Genomic DNA, 21,878 nt, shown 5'->3' on the forward strand with positions numbered 1-21,878 from the left:
CACTGGACTGATGGAGCTGGATTTGACCTTCCACCCTGATTTCACATCAGGGGAGACTCAAGAAGGAGGGGCTTTTCCAGCATTTCCAGAGGAACAAAGACTTAGTGTTTCATAACCTCACCTGGGGACACTTTTGATGCTCTTCAGCTGTTGGACTCCAGTACAACCGCTGACATAAAAAGTCCTCTACCACGTTAGAATTTAAGCAAGCATCAGCATTTCCTCAAAACACATTTCCAGATCTGACAAAATTAACTTCTTGTACGTCAGAGGTTTCACGCTGGCTACACAGCGAGGGCAATTATGTAAAGTATCTGGAGCAGTAATCAATGACAGATGTGCAGTGAGTTCTCCTGGTCTGTCTGTGTTAGGCAACACCTCATTTAACCTCTCATCTGAGCAGAGGCTGGCTTCACAGCAAGGCTGAGGGAATTAACAGATCCCTGCCAGGTCCTGAGGCCTTTCAGCTGTAAATAAGATTCACTGATGTGTTCAGCTCTGGAGGTCGTAAATCAGAGGCCGCTAAATGTCTGCACCCGGTGTAGTTTGTTTGTCATGCAGTCACAAATACCTCAAAGTGAAAAAGCCAATTGTAATAATCACTGAAATGTTATCAAACTCTGAGAGAAAAGTTCTGAAAATTTCTGTTTTTATCATTGATCTATCTAAAGTTTATCAAATAAAGTAAGTCTTAAAGTTTTTGTCATAATTGTTTGATATGAAGGGAACATATAGAAATGTGTGCACCCATTAAGATTAGCCCTCGTCTGTCGGTCAAGGTTTAAATTAATCTTGCGGCACCTTTCCTACTCCCCACTTTCGCCCTGTTTCCACATGTCCTGCCTCGCCATCCAAAACTCACACCTCTACTGACGAAATGTTCCCCTCTTTATTCCATCATCACAACAGGTGATCTGCCAGTGTGGGAGGTTTGTTCATGATGTAAGGTTTTGCAATAATCTAAAACCGACGGAGAGCAGAACATCAGCTGCAGACGTCTGCACAAAACTTTTCAAGCAGCTGGATGTGGTTTATATGTAACATCTCACCACAATGGATGCATTAACAGGAACCTTCTCTGTCTTTCTGTGATTACCTGAAGGTTTTCAAATTCATAGAGAATAAAACTTAAAGAGTGAATAAAATAAAGTAATTAGGTGTTATTATAGATGAAAACTTAAATAGGAAATCACATATCAAAATAAAGATGATCGTAATGATATAATAGATTTCAAAATGTTTCAAATTATGTATAAAGCTCATAAAAAGCTGCTACCAGTAAAGATTCAGTGCTGATTTGTCATTAGAAAAAGTAATTGCAGTTTAAAAAGATTCAAAATGTTTGTAAAACAAAGATTTAGAACCACACTCAAGGAGCTCAGTATCACAGTTAAAGGTGTCACTTTAACCAGTAGATTTAACAAATACAGGGATGAAAGATAATGTTAAACTTGCAACAGAAAAGCTCAAAATGTTTAAAAAATTGAAAATAAAAAGCAAAAAATATTAATCAAAATATAAATAAGAAATTATCACTTTTTTTCTGTTTTTCTTTTGTATTAGCATTTATGTTTCTGGATTGTGTTGCTTGTTGTCTTTCTGTGAGAAAAAAATGATTGGAAAGTTAAAAGGCAAGCTGGCCAACAGTATTTTTGTTTTTTTCTGATCATGTGTTTATTTAACATCTTATGAGAGGAGGGGCAGAAATAATAAGACATTTTCTCCTGCCTGCTCCTGCTTTTTAAATTTTTTTTTTATTGTTTATATGTTTTTATGGCATGAACATAAACATGAATGAAATAAAGACCAACTAAACTAAACCAAACCGGCTGAATATGCATCAGGAGCTGCAAATAACCAGAGATTGAGAGACTGTCCAAATAGTGTACTATGGATACTGATATTAAAGGAAGAAAAACATTTAAAAAGTCAAAATTACACTTGGGATGCAAATATTACACTTGAGCCGCCAGATGTAGTATCATTACACTACTTCTGGTACCAAACATAGCAGAAAAGGGATGAAATTTGTGTTTGGTAGTTTATTTCTCTGTTGTTAAAATGTTTCTTGTTAATAAATCTTGAAACTTTGCAAAGCCTGTTTATTTCTCTTTAAAATGATGCCACATTTGTGAGGAGCATGTTCTTCTCTGCCAATGCCAAACAGCTTATTCTGCCATTGACTCTTACCTGGTGTTTGGTGGATTGGAAAACTGATCGCCTTAGACACAATTTATATTTAGAGATGGGTACCAAACTAGGTACTTTTATACATTACAGACTGAATTCCATCTGTAGTACTGATTCACCCTGAATTCACAAGGTACCATGTTAAGGTACCTAAACCCATCCTTGTGACTGTGAGGGAGTGGAAGAGTAGGCGATTTTCCATGCTGGACATGAGTTTTTATATTGAAGAATAACCATCTTATCAATCAAATTGAAAATCTTTGATTCTTTATCAGTAAACAAGTTAACATTTATTATCATATAAACACACAAAAGTACCAAAAATTGGTACTGTTGAGTACCAATATTGATTGCCATTTACCGTATCATGTCAAATGTAAAAGGTACCCATCCCTAGATCTACTGCCTGAAAACATTGTTGCAACAAAGAAATATCTTTCAAGAAAAATTCTCTACCTATTGTGCTAAATTTGTACCCTGACAGACAATTTCCTGACTTGAGTGATGTGATGTTTTAGCTGTTGTGTTCATTTTCCCAGAGGCCCCATTGCTTACTTGGAAGGAAAAAAAAACACACTAGTGCTAATCTTGACGGCTGGAAATTCACTTCTCCTATCCAGGTTGCAGAAATGCTTAGAGCCACAGCTGAACAGCAGCTGGCCTCCACTAATCTCCAACCTACAAACCTCCTTTTCAACCACAACACTCTTAATTCTGAAACGACCATGGCTGAAAATGGGTTGGAGCAGCAGTGCATTAAAAATACAGGCCGGGCTCGCTGTACTGTAGGACATACATTAAATACATGCAGTGCCGTGAACTGCTCCAGGCCAGAGGTCAGTGCTGTGAGAAATAATAAGCTCAGAAATATGTTGAATCAAGCAGGTCTAATTGACAGGTCTCTCTGCCCCGCCCCCTGAGCATTTATGTCCAGTCATGTAGAAACAGAGTGCAGTGGACTGAGGGTGTGAGGAACAACAAAAACTAGCTGGACTAATGACAAGTTGGCTCAGCTCAATGAGGGAGCGCCTGCTGAAACTATGTCCCCGTGCTGAACATCATCAGAGGTGAAGGAATGAGACCAGAACAAGCGCATTTAAACTGCTGCTCACATCAAACTACAACAGATAAGAACAAAAAACACCAGTAGATGTGATCTATGACAGCAGTTTTTGTCTAAAGAGGATGAAGGGATCATCAAGCAACTTGTTGACACAGCCAAAACTTCCCTCTGTGTACCAACATGTGGAGAGCAAAGCCTAAAAGGATTGACGGACTGTCCAGTTTGTCACCACCCCCACTGGTCGGCCCTTACATACACAAAGGAGCTATTGTGGAGCACAATGGGGTCACCCTCTCTGTTCTCGCTGGTCTTATCCCAGTAAGTCACTGCTCATAGGGGCTGGAAGCTCGCCATCTATCAGGCAAGGATCTTTGTAGACATCGCTCTGAGACGACAGCCTTCATTAGAAGATCCGAAATGGGTTAGAAATAAATGAATGGTCACTTTAAATCAGAGGGTTAAGACCGAACAAGTTAATCAGAGATGGTGCATTCACGGTTATGTCATCCAATCAAATACTTTTCCTCTCTAAGACCAGGACAGAAGATTGAAAGGTGATCCCTGGGCACTGGGGTTTATGCTGAAAACACTGACTTACCTTGTAGCATACACCTGTACGCAGACTCTGAGATGGCGTAGATGTGAGGTGGCATTTCGTGTCTCTTTTTGCCTCTGTACATCTCGATGATGTTGTCTGAGTAGATGGGCAGGTTTTTGTAGGGATTTATGACAACGCAGAAGAGACCAGAGTACGTCTGTTAAAGAGAAAAACATGATTGACAGTTTATTCATTACACAGCAGCCACAACATCAGCTGTTGATGCAGAGTGAGTAAACACAACAAGAACCTCAGGATCAAACACTGCATAATTAGGTTTGAAGGAATACTGCTGACTGTGGAGATTTAAGTATGAATTAAAAATGATAAAAACTTCATAATTATAGTAATGGACATTAGTTTGATCATTAACTCTTTATCTAACTCTTGTAACCTACTTGCCGAATATATTTTAGTGTCTTCACTATTAATGAGTTTTTATGTCTGCAATATGGAAACAGGTACCAATGCCACCATGTTTACCAAACTTAGCCAAAAAGGAAATTAAGTTTCTATTTGGAGGATTACTTCTTTGTCTTTGAAATGCTTCTTGCCAGTAAATCTTAAACCATTGGAAAGCCTGTTTTGTTTCTCTTTCATGGTGCCACATTTGTAAGAAACATGCATTTGTGGATTAAGCAGCAGAGCTGAGTATTACGGGTGGGGAAAGATGTTTGAGTATTCCAATAGCCATGAACATAAAAAGAGGGACGAGAAGTTGTACACAGGAACCATCTAAAATGCCCAAATGACTTTCAAAATAAAACAATTTATGTCAAAACCAGATCATGTTCAGGGATGGGTTCTGATTTAGGTACTTTTATAGATACCGATCAAATAAGCATGTGTAGTACCAAGTATCAATTCACATAAAATCAAACGGTGCCATGTTTAGGTACCTAAACACATCCTTGTGACTGGAGAGGGGATGAGTAGGAGATTTTCCATGCTGGACATGAACACAGCATTGGAAGGTTGTATATTGAAGAATGGATATGTTAAATTGAAAAACTTTGATATTTTATTATGAAACTAATTAATGTTTATTACCACATAAACACACAAAAGTACCAAAAATTGGTACCATTGATTACCGATACAGATTGCCAGGTACCGTATCATTTTAAATATGAAAGGTACCTCTCCCTAATGGTATTTAACTTGACCACGGCAAAAAACCGGCATAATGAACGGAGCCAGACCAGAACAGGCTGGTGGATTTACAAGCAAAACTAGAACCAGGAAATGCTTAAATACGGATTGGAAAATGTGGGAACTGCTTTAAAGAAATGAACGCAAATGAGGTACAGTGCAAACTCTGAAAGGTTAGTCTAGAATTATCATGAGACGTCAACAACTACGACCAGCAATGTGAGAGCAAGGCATGCAGCTGAAAGTGCGGCGCTGTCCACAAAATAAAAGTCAGTGGTAGGCTTTGTCACCCGAAGAAGTAAGTTTGATGATCGATGTGCGAAGCATAGCAGCCCACTCCCTTTTCGTCAAAGACTCATGTTGGCAGGACGTGTATGTGGGTGGGCGGTGGCGGCTTGATTTATTAATTTTCCATTAGTTACGAGCGAATGTTCAGTAGCTCTTTTGCTTGAAATGCCCATCTCTACTGAGTATGTAGGTTGCCATTACCAAACAGCTTATTCTGCTGCCCTGACAATCAGGTAGATGTCAGCTCCAAAAACCTGCATGCCACATTTCACCAATCTGATAGGACTTGTGGGATAGGACAACTTCCAGCTAGTGTTTTGAAAAACCAAATGTGGTATTGTTTTGGGTGGTTTTGTAGGACTGAAGAAATGAGGCTTATCATCACTGGAGGCAATATCAATGCAGGGAGATACAGAATGAGATTCTGCTACCAGTGGCAATCTCATATCTCCACAGTCCAGACCAAACTCCATCTTCCAAGATGAAAGAGAGCTCGCCCCCACAGAGCAGGGTTTTTCTGAGACTACCTCCAGATTTTGGAGCATAGTTACAACACAGAAATAATCTACCAAACAGTTCTTTTGTTGTTTTAGATCAGAGTAAAGAAAATTATCGAGCAAACATGTCACACCAGGTGGATGATTTTGAAGGAAAGTGTCCCATGACTCACATGACAGGCAGTGAAATTGACTCAACAGCCACCAAGGTATCAGACAAGTCTGATGGTAGTCAACCGTGACAATACTGACGGGTGCAACAGAAGGTGATGCTGACATCTTGCCCTGTGGGAAAGCTCACACAAATTGTGCATGACTCAAAAGTTAGGTCCTGACTGCTCGGTCGTATCAAAGAGCTCCAACGTCAAACTCAGTCAGTCCAGCCCATGCTACGTGCCACTTCTGAATAAACCTGTTTGCATTAGTGCTTCTTGCGTGGAGCTCATTGTGTTGTGCAGATTAAGAATTCAGGGATCATGCTTGAAAACTGTACAGGGCTGCAGACGGCAGGCACGCTGCCAAGCATCCTGCAGTGCTCAAGGTTTCTACTTCAGTCGCTTTTTTTCCCCCTCCACATCAAACTGGCAGTTTTATCGGACATTTTTGGGCTGATGAGGGAATTTCTCTAATCCACGTGGTATATAGGTCCCTCAGCTGTATAATGCAGACAGATGAGCAGACAGACAGGCCAAGACAGGGTTAATCCCTGATATGTCTGCTGCTGGGAGAATCCATTAGCTCACGTTTGTATGGGACAGGCAGTGAACAGTAGACTGCTGGATTACGGCTCAGATTGGAGTCTGGGATCAAAAGTCTAAAATCTTAAATTTTCAGTAGATGAGCTGCAGCCTTCTATCCAGGATGAATCATCCCTAACACTAGAGAGAAAAAGCAGCTTTTTTCTACCTCTGCTTACAAACTACATCAATAATTGATTATTCTTTCATCCCCACTTTCCTCTAGTCCACCAACTTTCATTTCCTGTGGTTTTGATTTTTTTGTCCGCTGTGATTGGCGAGGTATTAAAAGCACATTCTTTTTCTTCGGTTATGTTGTCTGTGGCTGTGCTGAGCTCGACGCCGGCTGTGCTGGAACAATAGTGACATGATCAAAGCGTGCAGTGGAAGCAGAGAGGACCCCTGACTAACACACCAAAAACGTGTTCTGGCTGCATGTTCATACAAACACAAATCATAGCTGGGGTCAGAGTCTGGGGAACCAGGGAGACCATTGAAACATCATTTTTGACACCTAGCTATGGCAATAATTCAGAGCTAAGACATTTTAGCCAACTTTTAACAAAGGATGAGTATTGGCAAAAACCTCACCATACAATTCCCGTCACAATACTTGGTTCACGATACAATAACATCACGATTACTGACAATTACTGACAATTACTGACAATTACTGACGATTGCTGACGATACACTACAGTATTCTACCCATTTAACTATTTGATTTAAAATAACTTTTCCATTTTATTGTATTTGAAATAATGAAAGTCGGATGCAGTGTTTTATACATACACTGAACTTGGAAACATAAAGTGCATCAAGTTTGTCCCTAAAACTACTGTGACATTAAACTAATGCTGCAAAGAAACTATTGGGTGAAAGACGTGGTCAGTCGGTGAAACTGATAAATGTCACTTGGTGTAACCAATACTAATAAAAAATCTAATATTGCACATAACATGACTATGATCATTATTTTATCAGTCTACTACACTGTAAAAGTTAAACTTAAAATGATTTTAAACTAACTGACCCAAGAATAGAGAGAAAACACTGATGTTTACCACATCAAAACCCACATCATGAAGTTTGGGAATGAAATAGGGCTGAGACGATATGCCATTTTTTTGTGATTCAATTCTATTAAGATTTTTGGGGTGGCAACTCAATTTGAATTGCGATTCTTCAATATTTACAATATTTGGCCTGCTTTTTTAACACCACACCATAGGCGAAATAGTTAAATGATGATGATAATGATTTATCAGGAGACATATTTTTCCATAATTTGCACACCGCTTGAGTTTACTGGAAAAAAGCGGTAACTTTTTTCCAATACAGTTTATAAACAGACTGAAATAAAGCATTTGAATTTGAAATAACTGCAACTCTGCTGCATTAGGATTGATATGTCTTTTGTAATTATATTATCAGCGAGATGTTTCTGGTGCTCTTGTAACATCTGCATCTCAGCCGGATCTCCTTGTAAAATGAAGAAAAATGTAATGAAATATTCAAAGAGCTTGTTATTGTTTCTACTTAGTCTTTCATCAGCTTTGTATTTGGAGTGGATCATTACTTTTTTTTGGTTAGTTTGTTCATTGTGGACATCAAACTGGTTTTGTCTTCAGTGATATTTTTGCTATTTTTGCTCCTGTGTTTGTCTGGAGATCCTACATGTAACCATGGCTGCATCCTTTACATGTGAAATCAGCTTTAAGCAGCCTGTAGCATGTCAATGCTAACCGGTGCAAGGCCTGATGTTTCCCCACAAGGTGAGGAGAGGGAGGTGGGGACAACGTGCTGCTACTCAGGTGTGAGCTAAGAAGTGATGACATCGACCTGTCCTTCCATCCATCGTTGTTGGGAACATAAGAAAAACACTTGAAAAGAAAGTGTTTTTTGACAAAGAATCTCAATTTTGATATTGCTAAATAAAAAAATCCAGATAAATCATATAATTTTCTCCAACCCCCAATTTTGAATATACTTTGAGGTTACATTTATTATACAGTTTATGGGCAACATACAGCAGAGTAGCTCTTCTGCAACATCTTTGAACACTCTATGAACACATGAATCAGTTTGAGTTTGAGTCTAAATACAATGATTAACGATACAGATTTATTTAGAGTTGCCAAAATCATCAGTCAGTCATTGATTCAAAAGCAGCCAAAGATGGAGCCAAGAATCTTCTGATCCGAGCCAACGTTTTGTCCCTCATTGACAACAAATGACATATTTGAGGGCTGACGCTCAGAGTGGCATTTGCTGCCGTGGCCCCCAATTTTTTTGAGAGTGTTGGCGTGCGTGTGTGTGTGTTTAATCACCAGATGGCCATGAAAAGCCCCCTCCCCACCTCTACAGCTCACACAGATGCTTATGACACAGCTCTGTGCAGCAACATGTCCACTCACACAATCGTTATCAGCAGCAGCAGCATTGTCTGAAACCCCTGTTGACTGAAATCAATGCTCAGACCTGGCTAACTCCAACTATGTGTGAAAATCACCTTCTTGCAGCTCAGGGTGTTTTACACAGCTTCTGCCATAATAACCCCCTTCCCCAGCCCCCCTGTGGTGGGCGCAGCGCCAGGCAGACAGATCAGCGCTCCTGACCCAGCTTGGGCTGCAGGCAGCGGGGAGAGAGATGACTCAGCTGGCTGCCCTTGACGATGGGGACCAGGGCTATCTGGGGGATTAGGGGGGGCTCTGAATGCGAGGGCTGGGACCCCTACAAAACAGGCAAAACAAGTCACCAGACAGGCAGACTGCTGCATGTAAGCATGTGTTGCTGAAAAGCTAAATTTGAGCGTTTTTCAGGGGCTGTGGAAGTGAGAGCGTGCCCTCCTGAATAACTGAACGCTTGTGAAGAAATCCAGCAGCTTGATTCTGGGAGTGTGTGTGCCGTCCTGTGTCTGAGTCGAGATAAGCACAAGAACTTTACACAGACACACTGGAGTGCATATTTTCCCTGGTTTGTTGAGCTACAGTCGTCAGCAGGAAAGCTCCAGATAAGCTCAGGGTTAAGTCAAGTGGGTTTGGAAAGGGCTGTGATTTTGGTTCACAGTAATAACGGCGTAAAGCAGCTGTCTTATGCAACATTCAGGGGATTACACTTCACTTGTTACTTACTTAATAAGCAGTTACAGGCCAAACCGAAGCTGAATCAGTGCGTTGGAAAAAATAAGCCAGCAACTCTGCAGCGTTAGGATTGATATGTCTTTTGTGATTATATTGTCAGTAAGATGTTTCTGGCTCTTGTAAAATCTGCATCTCAGCAGGATCTCCTTGTTAAATGAAGAAAAATGTAATAAAATATTCAAAGAGCTTATTATTGTTTCTACTTTGTCTTTCTGAAACCATTTCGGTTGGCTGTGGCTGCCTGTTACAGCAGCTCTTTCTTCTTTGTCTGTTTCTTGTAATTTTTTAATATCTTTTTCGTCAGCTTTGCATTTGGAGTGGGTCATGGACACCAAACTGGTTATGTCTTCAATGATATTTTTACTATTTTTGCTCCTGTGTTTGTCTGGAGATCCTACATGTAACCATGGCTGCATTGTTTACATGTGAAATCAGCTGTTAGCAGCCTGTAGCATGTCAATGGTAACTGGTGCAAGGCCTGATGTTTCCCCACAAGGTGAGGAGAAGGAGGTGAGAACGACGTGCTGGTTCTTAGGTGTGAGCTAAGAAGTGACGACATTGACCTGTCCTTCCTTCCATCATTATTGGGAACGTAAGATCTATCTCCAATAAGATGGACGAGCTAGCTGTGCTAACCCAGCTACAGAGGGAATACCAGAAGGCAGAGTAGCATCATGCTATTCACAGACATGGCTAACGGAGCTAACATCAGACACCAACGCCACATTGGAAGAACTTCACCTGCTGTGAGCAGACAGGATCCAGGAGACAGAGACTGAACAGACTGCTGAAGAAGCTCAGTCCTGGACCCTGTGGAGGTGGAGGCTGGCTGACTGGACAATGATGGACAAGCTGTCAGCATCTATTTCCTTATGGACGTTTTGCACTTTCTATACACTTTCTTACTTTTTGTTTTCTTGGTTGCTGTTGTGACTCCTCCTGAATTTCCCCTCAGGGGTAAATAAAGTATTCTCTATTCTATTCCTTCACCTCTGAATCCCGAACCACTCCCTGAAGGCAACAACAATTCATATGAGATAAATTACATTTTCAAAAAATCTGGAAAAACAATTACGGGTCGACAAAGAAAATCTTCACTGCTTGAACCACACCTCTATCTCTAAACACGTCATTGGATCTATTTTATGCAGGTGATTGCGTTTGTGGTGATCTCACCCAAAACCCCACAAATCCAGAAATTCTGTGGTCAAAAGAGAAGAGCTCTGACGGGGTTGAAAGAGATCCCAGTCCTCCGGAAATGTCCAAATCAATATCTGGGAAAGGAGCAGTGCCTAGCAACAAGCCTGCTCTCAGTGGGCAAAGAGGAAACATTTTCTGGAGCCTCTGATATCTGTGTCTATGCTAACTGGGCTTTGAAACAACTTTTTAACTGATAATAATGCAAGAATCTCTACCAACTTCCCAAGGGAATGGAAAAATGCTTATGTCTTAATTAATTCCAGTCCTACCCAGTAAGCTGTGAAGACTGCCATAGCTCAGTGTTCGCTCCAAATCTTGAGGTGCTTTTAATCTCATCCTTGATTAAAATACGAACCCTTCATCACTATTTTCTTTCAGGAGCTTAGAAGAGAGCTCACCTAAATTTGGACAGCTTTGAAAGCTGACAGGAGTGGCTGCTTCCAGTTGCAGTGTCGTAAAGATGACGGCATAAAGACGGATAGTATTAAGAGACTGAACACAAACAGACAGTAGAAGATATAGTGCTACCTCTCCATCACAACTCCAATCATGTGTAAACAGACCAGTGTGATGAGAAGTGAGTCAGTCTACACCTCTTAATGGTGAGAGAAAATGGAGCCAAATGAGCTTTGAGTTGTATAAGTGTTAGCTGTGGTCAAAGCATGAATGGAAATCTGTGAAACAACAATCCAAACTCAAAATACATCAATAACTCACTAAAGCTCAGTTTCTCACAAAAAAGGAAAGGATCTGGTGACCAGAACATGTATTTCAGTGCCCCAGAAACAGGCAGTTTATAGATAAGCACATGAGCATCCACAAGCAAGAGCTGTCAGCCTGGAGCTGCCCACCAGCCTCTTCAGGATGTACACTCAGCAGCATCAGTGCAACAAAGGATGAGCATGTAGTGGCCTGCTTTCAATAATAAATCAGCAACATCATCACCACTGAGTCCTGCTTACTCCTGAGGCTCTTACTGGAACCAGAACTGGTCACGAGCGCTCATCACCATAATTTTCAGTAGTCAATGACGCATGGAAACCTTTGGTCCATAAATCCTTTCATAGTATTTTCTTTTCTTTCCTTATGCAGCCTGTTACTGTTGGTATTTTCTTTTTTTTTTTACATTATTTTATAATGTATTTTTATAATGCAAACCTGATTTATTACATATTCACTCCTTAGTAAATTATGTTTTTTAGCAAGGTGGAGGTGGGGTCTGGCGGAGCTTGTTATTCAAAATCCTGCTCGTAAACTACTGTGGGTGAGAGCGGAGCGCTCTTTGGATGAGAGCTCAGCATGGATATGAGGAAGATGTGAGATGACAGAGACATAGCGAGATGCTGCAAGTCAGAAAAGTTCAGGCAGCTCACGCTCCAACTGAGGATGTGTCGCGGTAGTTCGGAGAGAAAGAGCGGCGCCATCATGAGAAAGGACAACAGAGATTGTGGAGAGGATCAAAGGATGGAGCGCCCAAGATAAATGTGACCAAAAAAAAAGTACTTTTGGTCTGTTTTTCAGATCAAAAACAGGAAGAAAGACAGTAAAGAAGAGAGTCCACTCTTCTTAGGTAGTTTTGGTGTATACATAGTCAGAGGAAACATTATTATTTGGGTCTTGAAAGATCGTTCAAGATGCTCTGAAAATTGCTGGCAGCCAGTGAGTTAATTATGTACATTTTTATAACGCATTAATGTGTAGTGTAATTAATATGTCTAATTAGCACGTTTAAGTGACAGCCCTAATCTATTAATATTCTTACTTCGCTGTGTAAAGATACATGAACACACAAAGCTGGAAATTCTGCAGTAATTAACCAACTTCAGTTTATGCAGCTGTATCTCAAATACTTCATAACTTTTCACTTGTAGAGGAGATTCAGCCGCTCAAAAACTGACTTATGATGAAAACAAGATTAAAAAAGGCTCAAGTTTAATGATGCAGAACAGCAGGGACATTCAAAAGCTAGCAGAAGTTGGCCAGCTCTGAAGCATCAAAACTGTAACAGTTTCAGTTATTGAGGCAGACAGCTGTTACTTATCAGTGAACACAAAGAACTCTGTTAAGACCGTTTAGTTCCAGTGTGACTCAGCACAGGCCACCCCGAGCTCAAAATGAGGCTGGGGTCACTAAATGGCCCTCTGAGAGGACTAAAAACACTAAAGTGCAGTCACTTTGACACCAAAAAGACAGAAACCAATCATAATATTCATCATTACAATTAATACCACAACATTTCTCTTTTAAAGTTTCTGTGACTACAAAGTAACAGCCAGGGTTGGGACAATTTTAATTAGGTATTGAAGACGGACAACTTCTGCTCTCAGGAGATACAAACAGACAAAGCAGCATGTTGGCAGGAAGCCATGAGCCGGCAGTGACCACATGGCTGAGCTCACTCTGCAGCCTGGGTACGACCCAGAATATACTGCATTAATTATGCATCAGTTATCTGTTATATTTAGCTGTTATACTGCAGAACACCTGAATAAGATATCCAACAGATACCTAAAAATAAAGACGGGTTTCCCAGCACAAAATCACATTTCTGCATTAGGAAGCTTTTAGCTTTACACTGTCATTAGATCAATAAGCTACATTACAAGTATTTATTAGAACAGGAAGTTTGGATCTACTAAGGGTGATAATACCATAAGCCAGGGCTATTCAATTAGCGACCATCGCAGCCCAAAAGCAACCTTCAAGTGGCCCAAAAGCAGCTGCGAAGTGACTGGGAAAAAAGTCTTTTGCAAACACTGACAGGTTCTGATGAAATATTATAACATTATTGCAAACTTGACTGCAACTAGGGATGGGTACCTCTCACATTTGTTATGATACAATATGGATGCAAGGTGCCTAGCAATCGGTACCGGTACTCAACGGTACCAATTTTCAGTACCGTTTTGTGCTTATGTGGTAAAAAATATCAATTTATTAAGTAATAAAATATTTTTTTTAAAATTCAATTTTACATATTTATTCCTCAGTATATAACCTTGCAATGTTGTGTTCATGTTCAGCATGGAAAATCTCCAACTCTTCCACTCCCGCACAGTCATAAGGATGCATTTAGGTACCTAAACATGGTAGCTTTGATTTTACGTGAATCGGTACCCAAAGATTGTGCTAAAAGATTATAATGTCTGAAGACACCACAATGAAAAACATGCTGCGTTTTGGACTAACTTTCCTGAAGGAACTTTGCTGCTAAAAATGTGTGGCCCAACTCATGTCTTCAGTCTGCGAATTCAGCCTAGGGATGGGAATTGGTAAGATTATACTGATGCCCTTATCGATTCTGCTTATCGATCTGATTCTTTATCCTTATCAATTCCTGTTGTGAATTTTCTTGGTACAAAAAGTAGCTTTTCAGGTTTTCTGTGTCAACAACATTTAATTGAGTTTATGCTGAAAGTGAATAAAATGTAATTGGTCCCTGAGTCTGGATATTTCTGGTCATAATTAAACAGAAACAGGTAAAAATTGCACACAATGTGACTTTGATGTACTGTGTTGTAATATATTAACAATTCAAGTAGGCCATCTAGTGTCTCAAAGTGCTTATAGCAATGGTTTAAGTTGTTTGGAAGCTTTCCGTAGTTATGGAGTCAGCCATGAGCCTTTCATTAGCCTGTTAGCTTTTGACATTTGAAATTCTCAGTATTTTTTACAAAGAGCTGATGTGATATGTTTCTGTGATGAAAGATGAAATTCTATTTTGAAGCTGTAGTTATACTGATGTATGCTAGCTGCTAGCATATCAATGCAGTTTCCCATATACGTTAGCATCAAGCTTGCGCTACTTTGTTATTTTGGTAAATAAGGTGATTTATACCATTTTGAATGTACTGAATATGAATCTCCTGAGAGAAAGTAATGTACATTTCTTTATGAAGTCAGTTCTTCAGTAAAACTTCAAGCTTAAAATCCTGAATCAGAGTTTTCTTGGGAAACGTAATCTAACTGCTAAGCTAAGATAGCTGCAGCAGACTAGTTGACGTGAGGCCTGATAGCTCCGGCACAATGTAAGGAATTAATAAAGGACTTGTAAGGCTATCGTTAAATTGTTAAGGCTAACGGTATCGATGGATTGAAACATTTCTTATTGATTCTCAACAGAAACTGGTTTTCGATTCCCATCCCGAATTCGGCCTGACCAAATTTCTAATTGCATATTTCTGCTATAAACTGATGGTTTTGTAAGTCATCTACAGAATGATGATGCAGTCAAAGCTCATAAACACCAAGAGCACATAGATCCTTCATTATCTTTGAACTCTCATGACTTCATCCATAGTGCTTTAAACACCCCATCACAAGGCGTAAAACCACAAAGAACTTCGGACTGCTGCTCATATTTCTGTACACATAAAAATGTCATCCTTTACGTATGATGTGGGAGCAGACACAAGACTATTACAAAGTTTATCGGTAATAATTGACCATGTCAGCACTACAGCTACTGTATATGACTGAGCAGAAGGAAACCATCAGTTATACACTCCATTCACTGCATGTATGCAGGCCTGGGTCTTTAAGCAGGAACCCCTCGGCCTCCTTCAGTCTCTGGTGGCCCACAAGCTCCGTGTCTGGGCTATTCCAGGAATGCATGTCACTAAGTGGGTCATAATCTCAGGGGAAATCAGCAGCTTATGTAGGACATGCTGACTTATTCATTGAAGGAAATATGTTCCAGAGTCTCTTGAATTCATAAGATATTTTAATGTTTGGTTAAAATGGACCAGATTAGAGACCGTGTATTGAAACAATTTAAAACTGATGATCATCATGTGACAGGTTTTCATTGAAAACCAGAGGAGGGGCTTGCTCTGTATTCTGAAAAGTAAGAGCAAACCTCGTTGGGGTTTTCAGCAGGGTGGTAAAAACATGACATGAAGTCATTGTCATGCTTAAAAAACGTTATAATGTCGGATAAAAGCAATGGCTTTTAATAAAGTTATCAGTTGTTGAGGGGCTAATGCATATTTTAGCTTTGAAAGGAGACAATTTATTCTCTAAAGAAATATCTCCTCCCAAATCCTTTGAGCTGGTTAATGTCTGACTCCAGCTTCGCCTGGAAAAATGTACAAAAAAGCTTCGAGGAGTGACAGCCGTTAAGATTAACTACCAAGTAAGAGTGGATCTTTTTTCCGTTTTGTCTGGTTTGCTGCTGGAGGCTGTACAGATGCATAAATTTCAAGAGCTGACTGCTCATGGTTAGTTATAGGTATCATGAACCAGCTCCAACATGGAACCAGTTCTGCATTTCAGAGATTTGTGAATTTAATGAAGCACATGAATTTTAGTCTGTCTTTTCAGTTCCTAACAGCAACGTAAATCTTTCAGGATTAGACCTCAGTGAGAGTTTATTCCAGTCCACAGAAGCTGCGCGTATCTGCCAGGACCTGCTGCACCCATGTAGCATCATGCACACTGACTGAGAGGTGAGGAATAGTTCATAGTGAGCTGCAGCAAGAAAAGTTTTGGTCTGAGAAATGACACAGCAAAGACATCTTGTGCACATCCAGAGTGACAAGGCTTTTACTCGTATGATGTGATTTGAGAGACTGTCCTCTGTGCTCGATGTGCTGCAGTCTCCTGTTCATAATCCCATCCTAACCCCAGCTAGCAGCGGCAGTTGTGGCAGCTTCTCATCACACTCTGGTGCAAAGTGAAGATGAGTTCATGGTCCTGTTTATATTAAGGTAATCACAAACACGCCTGCAAGCATTGGTTTGAGATTTGTAGTTTTTCTTGCTGATCTCGGAGAAAGAGTGATGTCTTTTTTGAGACGTAAGACTTAAAGAGAAGGGAGTCTTAACATCCCCAAAACAAAGACAGGTTAAGATTTTTTCTTGCACTCTTTGTTAAATTTTTATCTAACCAAGGGATTAGAGTCTGACATCTACAAGAAATGAGAATCTACAAACAGAACCTGGACCTGAGTCAATTCAGTTCTCCCAAACTCTACTCACTGTAGTTATTAAATAACACCTTTCTAGTCCTCTTTTGGATTTTTAAATGTGAAAGATTAGCTTGAACTTCTTCCTCATACTTACATATATGAGTCCAGAGTAGTAGCGGTCTTTGAGGTTGTGAAGCACGGACGCTTCATTGAGACAGGTCAGTTCAGCCATGTCTTCTACTTTGCTGAACTTTGGCGGGTTCATCTTCTGGATGTCGTCCTTGTTGACGACCGCCTTCTTCCCATTCTCTGCTAGCTCCACTATCACCTCATCTCCCCGTTCCTCGCGAACACTGGCCGCCTCGAAGCCGTGGCGCTCCGATGGGATCCATACTAGCCTCTTGGCAGTCCAGTCGGCTTGAGCTGCCGGGTTGTAGATCACGGCGCGGTCCACAAAGAGGTACCGCTCCGGGTCCTCCTGCCCACTCCTCTGTGACATTGCTGCTGGAGACCAGAAGCAGTACACACTAGGCTACCTGTGGGAGGGAAGAGAAGTCATTAAACTCATCATTAAGACAGGGCAAAATGTTAGGATGAGAATTTCTCTAGCTAGTTAAGATAAACTTATGAACAAATATCCTTAATGTTTATATTATCATTGACTCTGTCCTATTTCAATCACATGCAAACCAAAGCTCTGTGACTGACACAGCTCAACACAATCAGACAACTTTCCTCTTCTTGTTCTCCTCCTGCATCCAATGTCTGAAGTTAAGCCATCAAAATAAACTGAAATGAATTTCATTTTCCCTGTATGAATTAGTCTTTTTCAGTGTGGTGTGTCTGTCACCAGCTCAAAATTATCAAATATCAAGAACTACAAATGCAGAAAAACAGAAAATGCTGCCAAGTCATCACAAAACTAATTTACAATAACTTAATACATATCATTAAAATGCCAAATGACATATTTAGACTCTGGCTCATTTTGTGAGATGTTTTGCCAGGGACGAGTTAGTCCCTGTCTTGAACGTACTGACGTAGACTGAGTTTGGGAGGTGACCACAGCTGTACCACAATCTTCTCTGCATGATTTTTCTTGGAGTTAGTGAACTGAACCATGCTATCAGCGGTCATATCACATCCATAGAGACTGATGCCAAATAACTCATAAAAACAAAACTTTAATGAAATAATTAATAAACATGATAGGAAATAACTGCTGGGACTAAAGTGAGCCAGAGAAAAACTGGTTTCCTCTTAATTCTATAAAACACGGGTGCAGTCTGAGAGATGTCACCTACTGTTTTCTGAAACAGAGTTTTAAAGCTTGCTGACAGCAGAAACTATATTTATACCACAACTTTACTTGGGTGGAGGTGGAGTTAAAGGGATAGTTCAGTTTTTTTTAAGTGGGGTTGTATGGGCTCTATGTGACCACTAAGGATATTAGATACAGTAGTGTCTGTGGATGTTTCCTCTGTATTCCTTTCAGTCTCCATCTGTAGCAGCTCCTCTTCTGTGTGCTCCGGTTCATACAGGTATCCTTTTGGTTCCTAAGTGAATGGAACTTCATCGTCGCTGTCATAGTCACTCATTTTGAATTTCCTACGCTGCCTCACAATCCTTAGAGTACAAACAAAAGAATTACGATACTTGATCAAACTTACACGAGGCTACAACCGGCGCCCGAAGCATAGCTTGTTTACGTTCCCTACAGCTGAAAGAAGGGGGGGGGGGGGCACTAGCGCTGCCCAGAAAATGTTTATGTTTCCGAAGACTTAATGCACTTATAATATTTTATGTAGCGTACTCTTAAACTGTGGTATTACTTTTTGATTTTAGTTCTTGTAGGCAGAGAAAATAGCCTTTGAATCTGGTATGGTCTCTCCCTGTTAGCGCCTATTTCCTCGTCACCATTGATTAAAGTTTGTGTCTTACTGAGGGAGAGGAGACAACTTTCTACTGTATCTAATGTCCTTAGTGGTCACATAGAGCTCATACAACCCCACTTCAAAAAAACTGAACTATCCCTTTAAAGCAGGCTTTGTTCACCTGTCTATGAGCCGAACCAATTGTCCGCCAACTATGCCAAACACAAGACCTGAATATCTGAAAAATCTGTTTGTACAAAGCTGAAAATGTTTTTTTTTTGGCTGTAAAGATGAGCCTTTATGAATGAGGTGGGCTTCAAGATATTTACTGCAGCCTCTGCAAGTTTGGGCTTCATAAAAAGTGCTGTTGTGCTGTTTCTCATGTCATACAGTCTATGGTGTAAGTTAGTGAAAACGTAGTAAAAACTTTATTAAAAAAAGTTGAAAAGGATAACACATATTCCAACTACAAAGATATAAAACCAGCAAAATAAAGGAGTAGATTCCATGGACTGACTTATAGACTCAGCAAAATCCCTGACAGCTGATGAGCATTTTTCCGTTACACTTCAGATATTGATTTAACTAAGCTGCAGTCAATGCATCAGAAGGTGGAGTGCTTCAAGGATGATGCAGGTTCTCTAATGGTACTGATAGTGCTGTAAAGTCACTCCAAAGGAAACTTTTAAATGGTGTAATTCTTTCTGAAACACTTAACAGGAGTACGGCTTTCACAGGAGCTTGGTATTAATTTCTCATGTTTGCTTTGATGCCTGTTTAGATTATATTACAGAGCTGAACCTGAGGGTGTCACAGCTTATCACAGTCATCCATGGTGGTTGCTGCTTGCCTTTCATAACTCAGCAGGGGCTGGTGATGACTAATCTTTACTTAATGCAAAACCTGTAGGAATTTTGCTGGGCTAAAAGCACTGAACTCACTCAATCTTTCTCTGCATTTTTAGTAATTGTGTGAAGAAGAATGGGGGGATAATGTTGCACTTTCTTTCATGTTTATATTTTGATTGAAACACCTCTTTAAACAAATCTGCAAAATAATATATTGTGTACTCTCTAGATTTTCCCAAAAGGACTAACATTGCAGCTTCAAGCCCTTTACACCTCCATCTCTGCATATCACCAACCCACACGTTCACTTACTTCATCATTTAACGCACTTTGTTTGCCAAGAGAAACCCTGACTGTATTACATAATAAAATAAATGTGGAAATCTATTGTTTTCTTAAGGAGAAACAAAGAACATCAAATTCCACCAAAGAAAATATTGCTTTACATACTGCAGGGATTACATAATTCATACTGACAGACAGACAAACTGCTATTTTATTCAAGAACATGCCAAAAATATCTGGTTTCAGTCAGTCTAATGCAGGGATTGTACTTTTTCTGACTGAAATTAAATGATTTTCTAATAATGCAATCAATTATTCCATTTCAGGTCTACATTAAATACAAAATGAATGATGTGATATGGTTATGCTTTTATTCCATTAAGGCTTCAATCAGCCCAACACTGATGCAGCACCTGATGCACTGAGAAGCCTGAATCCTGCCATGATAAAAGCTTTTTTCTTCTCGTATTGATTGCAGACAAGGTCAAATATCATATGCTAAGCCCACAATAAAGTCCCATGCTTAAATCAGACACTGGTTTGAACGTTTCTGGGTCAGGTCAAGGGATGGGGGATCAGTGCATCCCCTGACTCCAAGCTCGAAAACACAAACTTTCATTCTACATTTAGCTCTGTGATACGAGGATACAGTGCACACCACACCTCTGATATGATAAATTAACAAAAGAAGGTCAAGAGAAGGGCGAGAAAAGCTCGTCGTGCACTGATAATACGCGACTCTAGCTGGGCCAAACAGCTGCAGCGGCTAGGTTAGCTGCTAGTGTTAGCTCAAAGTTGATATCCCACCCGCATGAGAAGATGCTGGAAATGATCCGACAGCATTGATTAGCCGACTCAAAACAACACAAACGTGAGTCTCTTCCAACACGTCGGTTATTCTCAGGAAGTAGACGGTGAATGAAATGCGAAACAAATCTTAAATCATTGCATCTGAGAGTTTTGGGGATAAACAGAGCAGCCTCCTCAGGCAAAATCCCATCATGGGTGTGGGTGGCTCAAAGACGTCTGGGTGGGGATAACGGCAACGGGCAAAGGCTGTACTGTTTCACACCAGCTTAAATAGATTCAATTCCTAAAACACAAGCCAAGTTCAGAATTTTAAGTGAAAAGACACCAGTTTGGTTCAGGTAGCACGCTGGCAATGCGGCGCCGGCTAACATTAGCAGAGCTGATGGTCCTCCATCATTGAGAAGTCATGGCACAATAATCCGCTAGCTAACGGTAACCGTCACAGCCGCTAACCGCTTACATCCTCACTAAAATGACCAGTCTGTTCAACTTACCGCAAACAGCAAATGAAAAAAACCTTCCCAGGAGTTCAATACGTTCAGAAGGTAAATAGTATTATCATCCAACGTGTGTTAAAATAGTCCCTTCCTTCGCCCGCTCTCTCATCAGTGGTACTCCCCCACCATCCAACACCCTCTCAACCGAACTTTCTCGCCGGCCAGGCAGGCAGGGAGGGAGGATGCGCCTCCTCACCGCCGCACTGTTTTCCAGGCAACGCCCACAACACAAATCTGGAATATGATTGGCTGTCAAAGTGTGATGCTCGAGCGTGATTGGTCCGAGATAAATTCTATCCTCAAACTTTGATAGTTGTTGGATGTCGCCCTTGTGTTATCTCAAACAATCCCAGAAACTTTGAAATTATTTAATGAGAATATCGATTTTAAGGATCTGTATGATAAAGATAAGTCTGCTAAAAACTGATACCACATTACACTTCTACCCAGATATACAACATTTTCCTAAACTAGGTTGCAGTTGCATGTTGATGGAAAAAGAAAGAAAGCAGTGGTTATTATGGAAACTAATTGAGAGATTAATGAATGCAATTAAAGAGAAGGGAAACACACAAGGGCAGGAGGTAAAACTAAATTCCTTCAATTCTCAAATGAATCAAATACAGAGGAGCAAGTCAAGAATCCCCTAAATACATCTGACAAATAATATTAACATATGAGGTTAAGAATAATTGGATTTATAGAAAAAAACCAAGGCATCCAAAATAAAGCCAATCAGCAGGGAATTGTACATATAAAAGGATATGTTAGCCAAAAAATGACAAGAG

General features: G+C 40.3%; 1 protein-coding gene across 5 annotated transcripts in view; it reads right to left on the reverse strand.

The window, feature by feature from the left end:
- The window catches only part of LOC141810607 (myosin-10-like), an 86,654-nt gene extending 65,412 nt beyond the window's left edge, over positions 1-21,242 (reverse strand). For all 5 annotated transcript variants that reach the window (XM_074698323.1, XM_074698314.1, XM_074698348.1 and 2 more), the window contains exons 1-3: positions 21,088-21,242; positions 16,931-17,312; positions 3,852-4,008 (exon numbers count right to left, since the gene is read on the reverse strand). In XM_074698323.1, coding sequence (XP_074554424.1) covers positions 3,852-4,008; positions 16,931-17,275 — 502 coding nt within the window. In that variant the 5' untranslated portion in view covers positions 17,276-17,312; positions 21,088-21,242. The remainder of the gene's footprint in view (positions 1-3,851; positions 4,009-16,930; positions 17,313-21,087) is intronic.
- Positions 21,243-21,878: the final 636 nt, after the last annotated feature.

The sequence above is a fragment of the Halichoeres trimaculatus genome, unplaced genomic scaffold (genome assembly GCF_033239565.1).
Source record: "Halichoeres trimaculatus isolate MK-OKI-2021-1 unplaced genomic scaffold, fHalTri1.1 fHalTri1_scaffold_2, whole genome shotgun sequence".
Classification (NCBI taxonomy): Eukaryota; Metazoa; Chordata; class Actinopteri; order Labriformes; family Labridae; genus Halichoeres; species Halichoeres trimaculatus.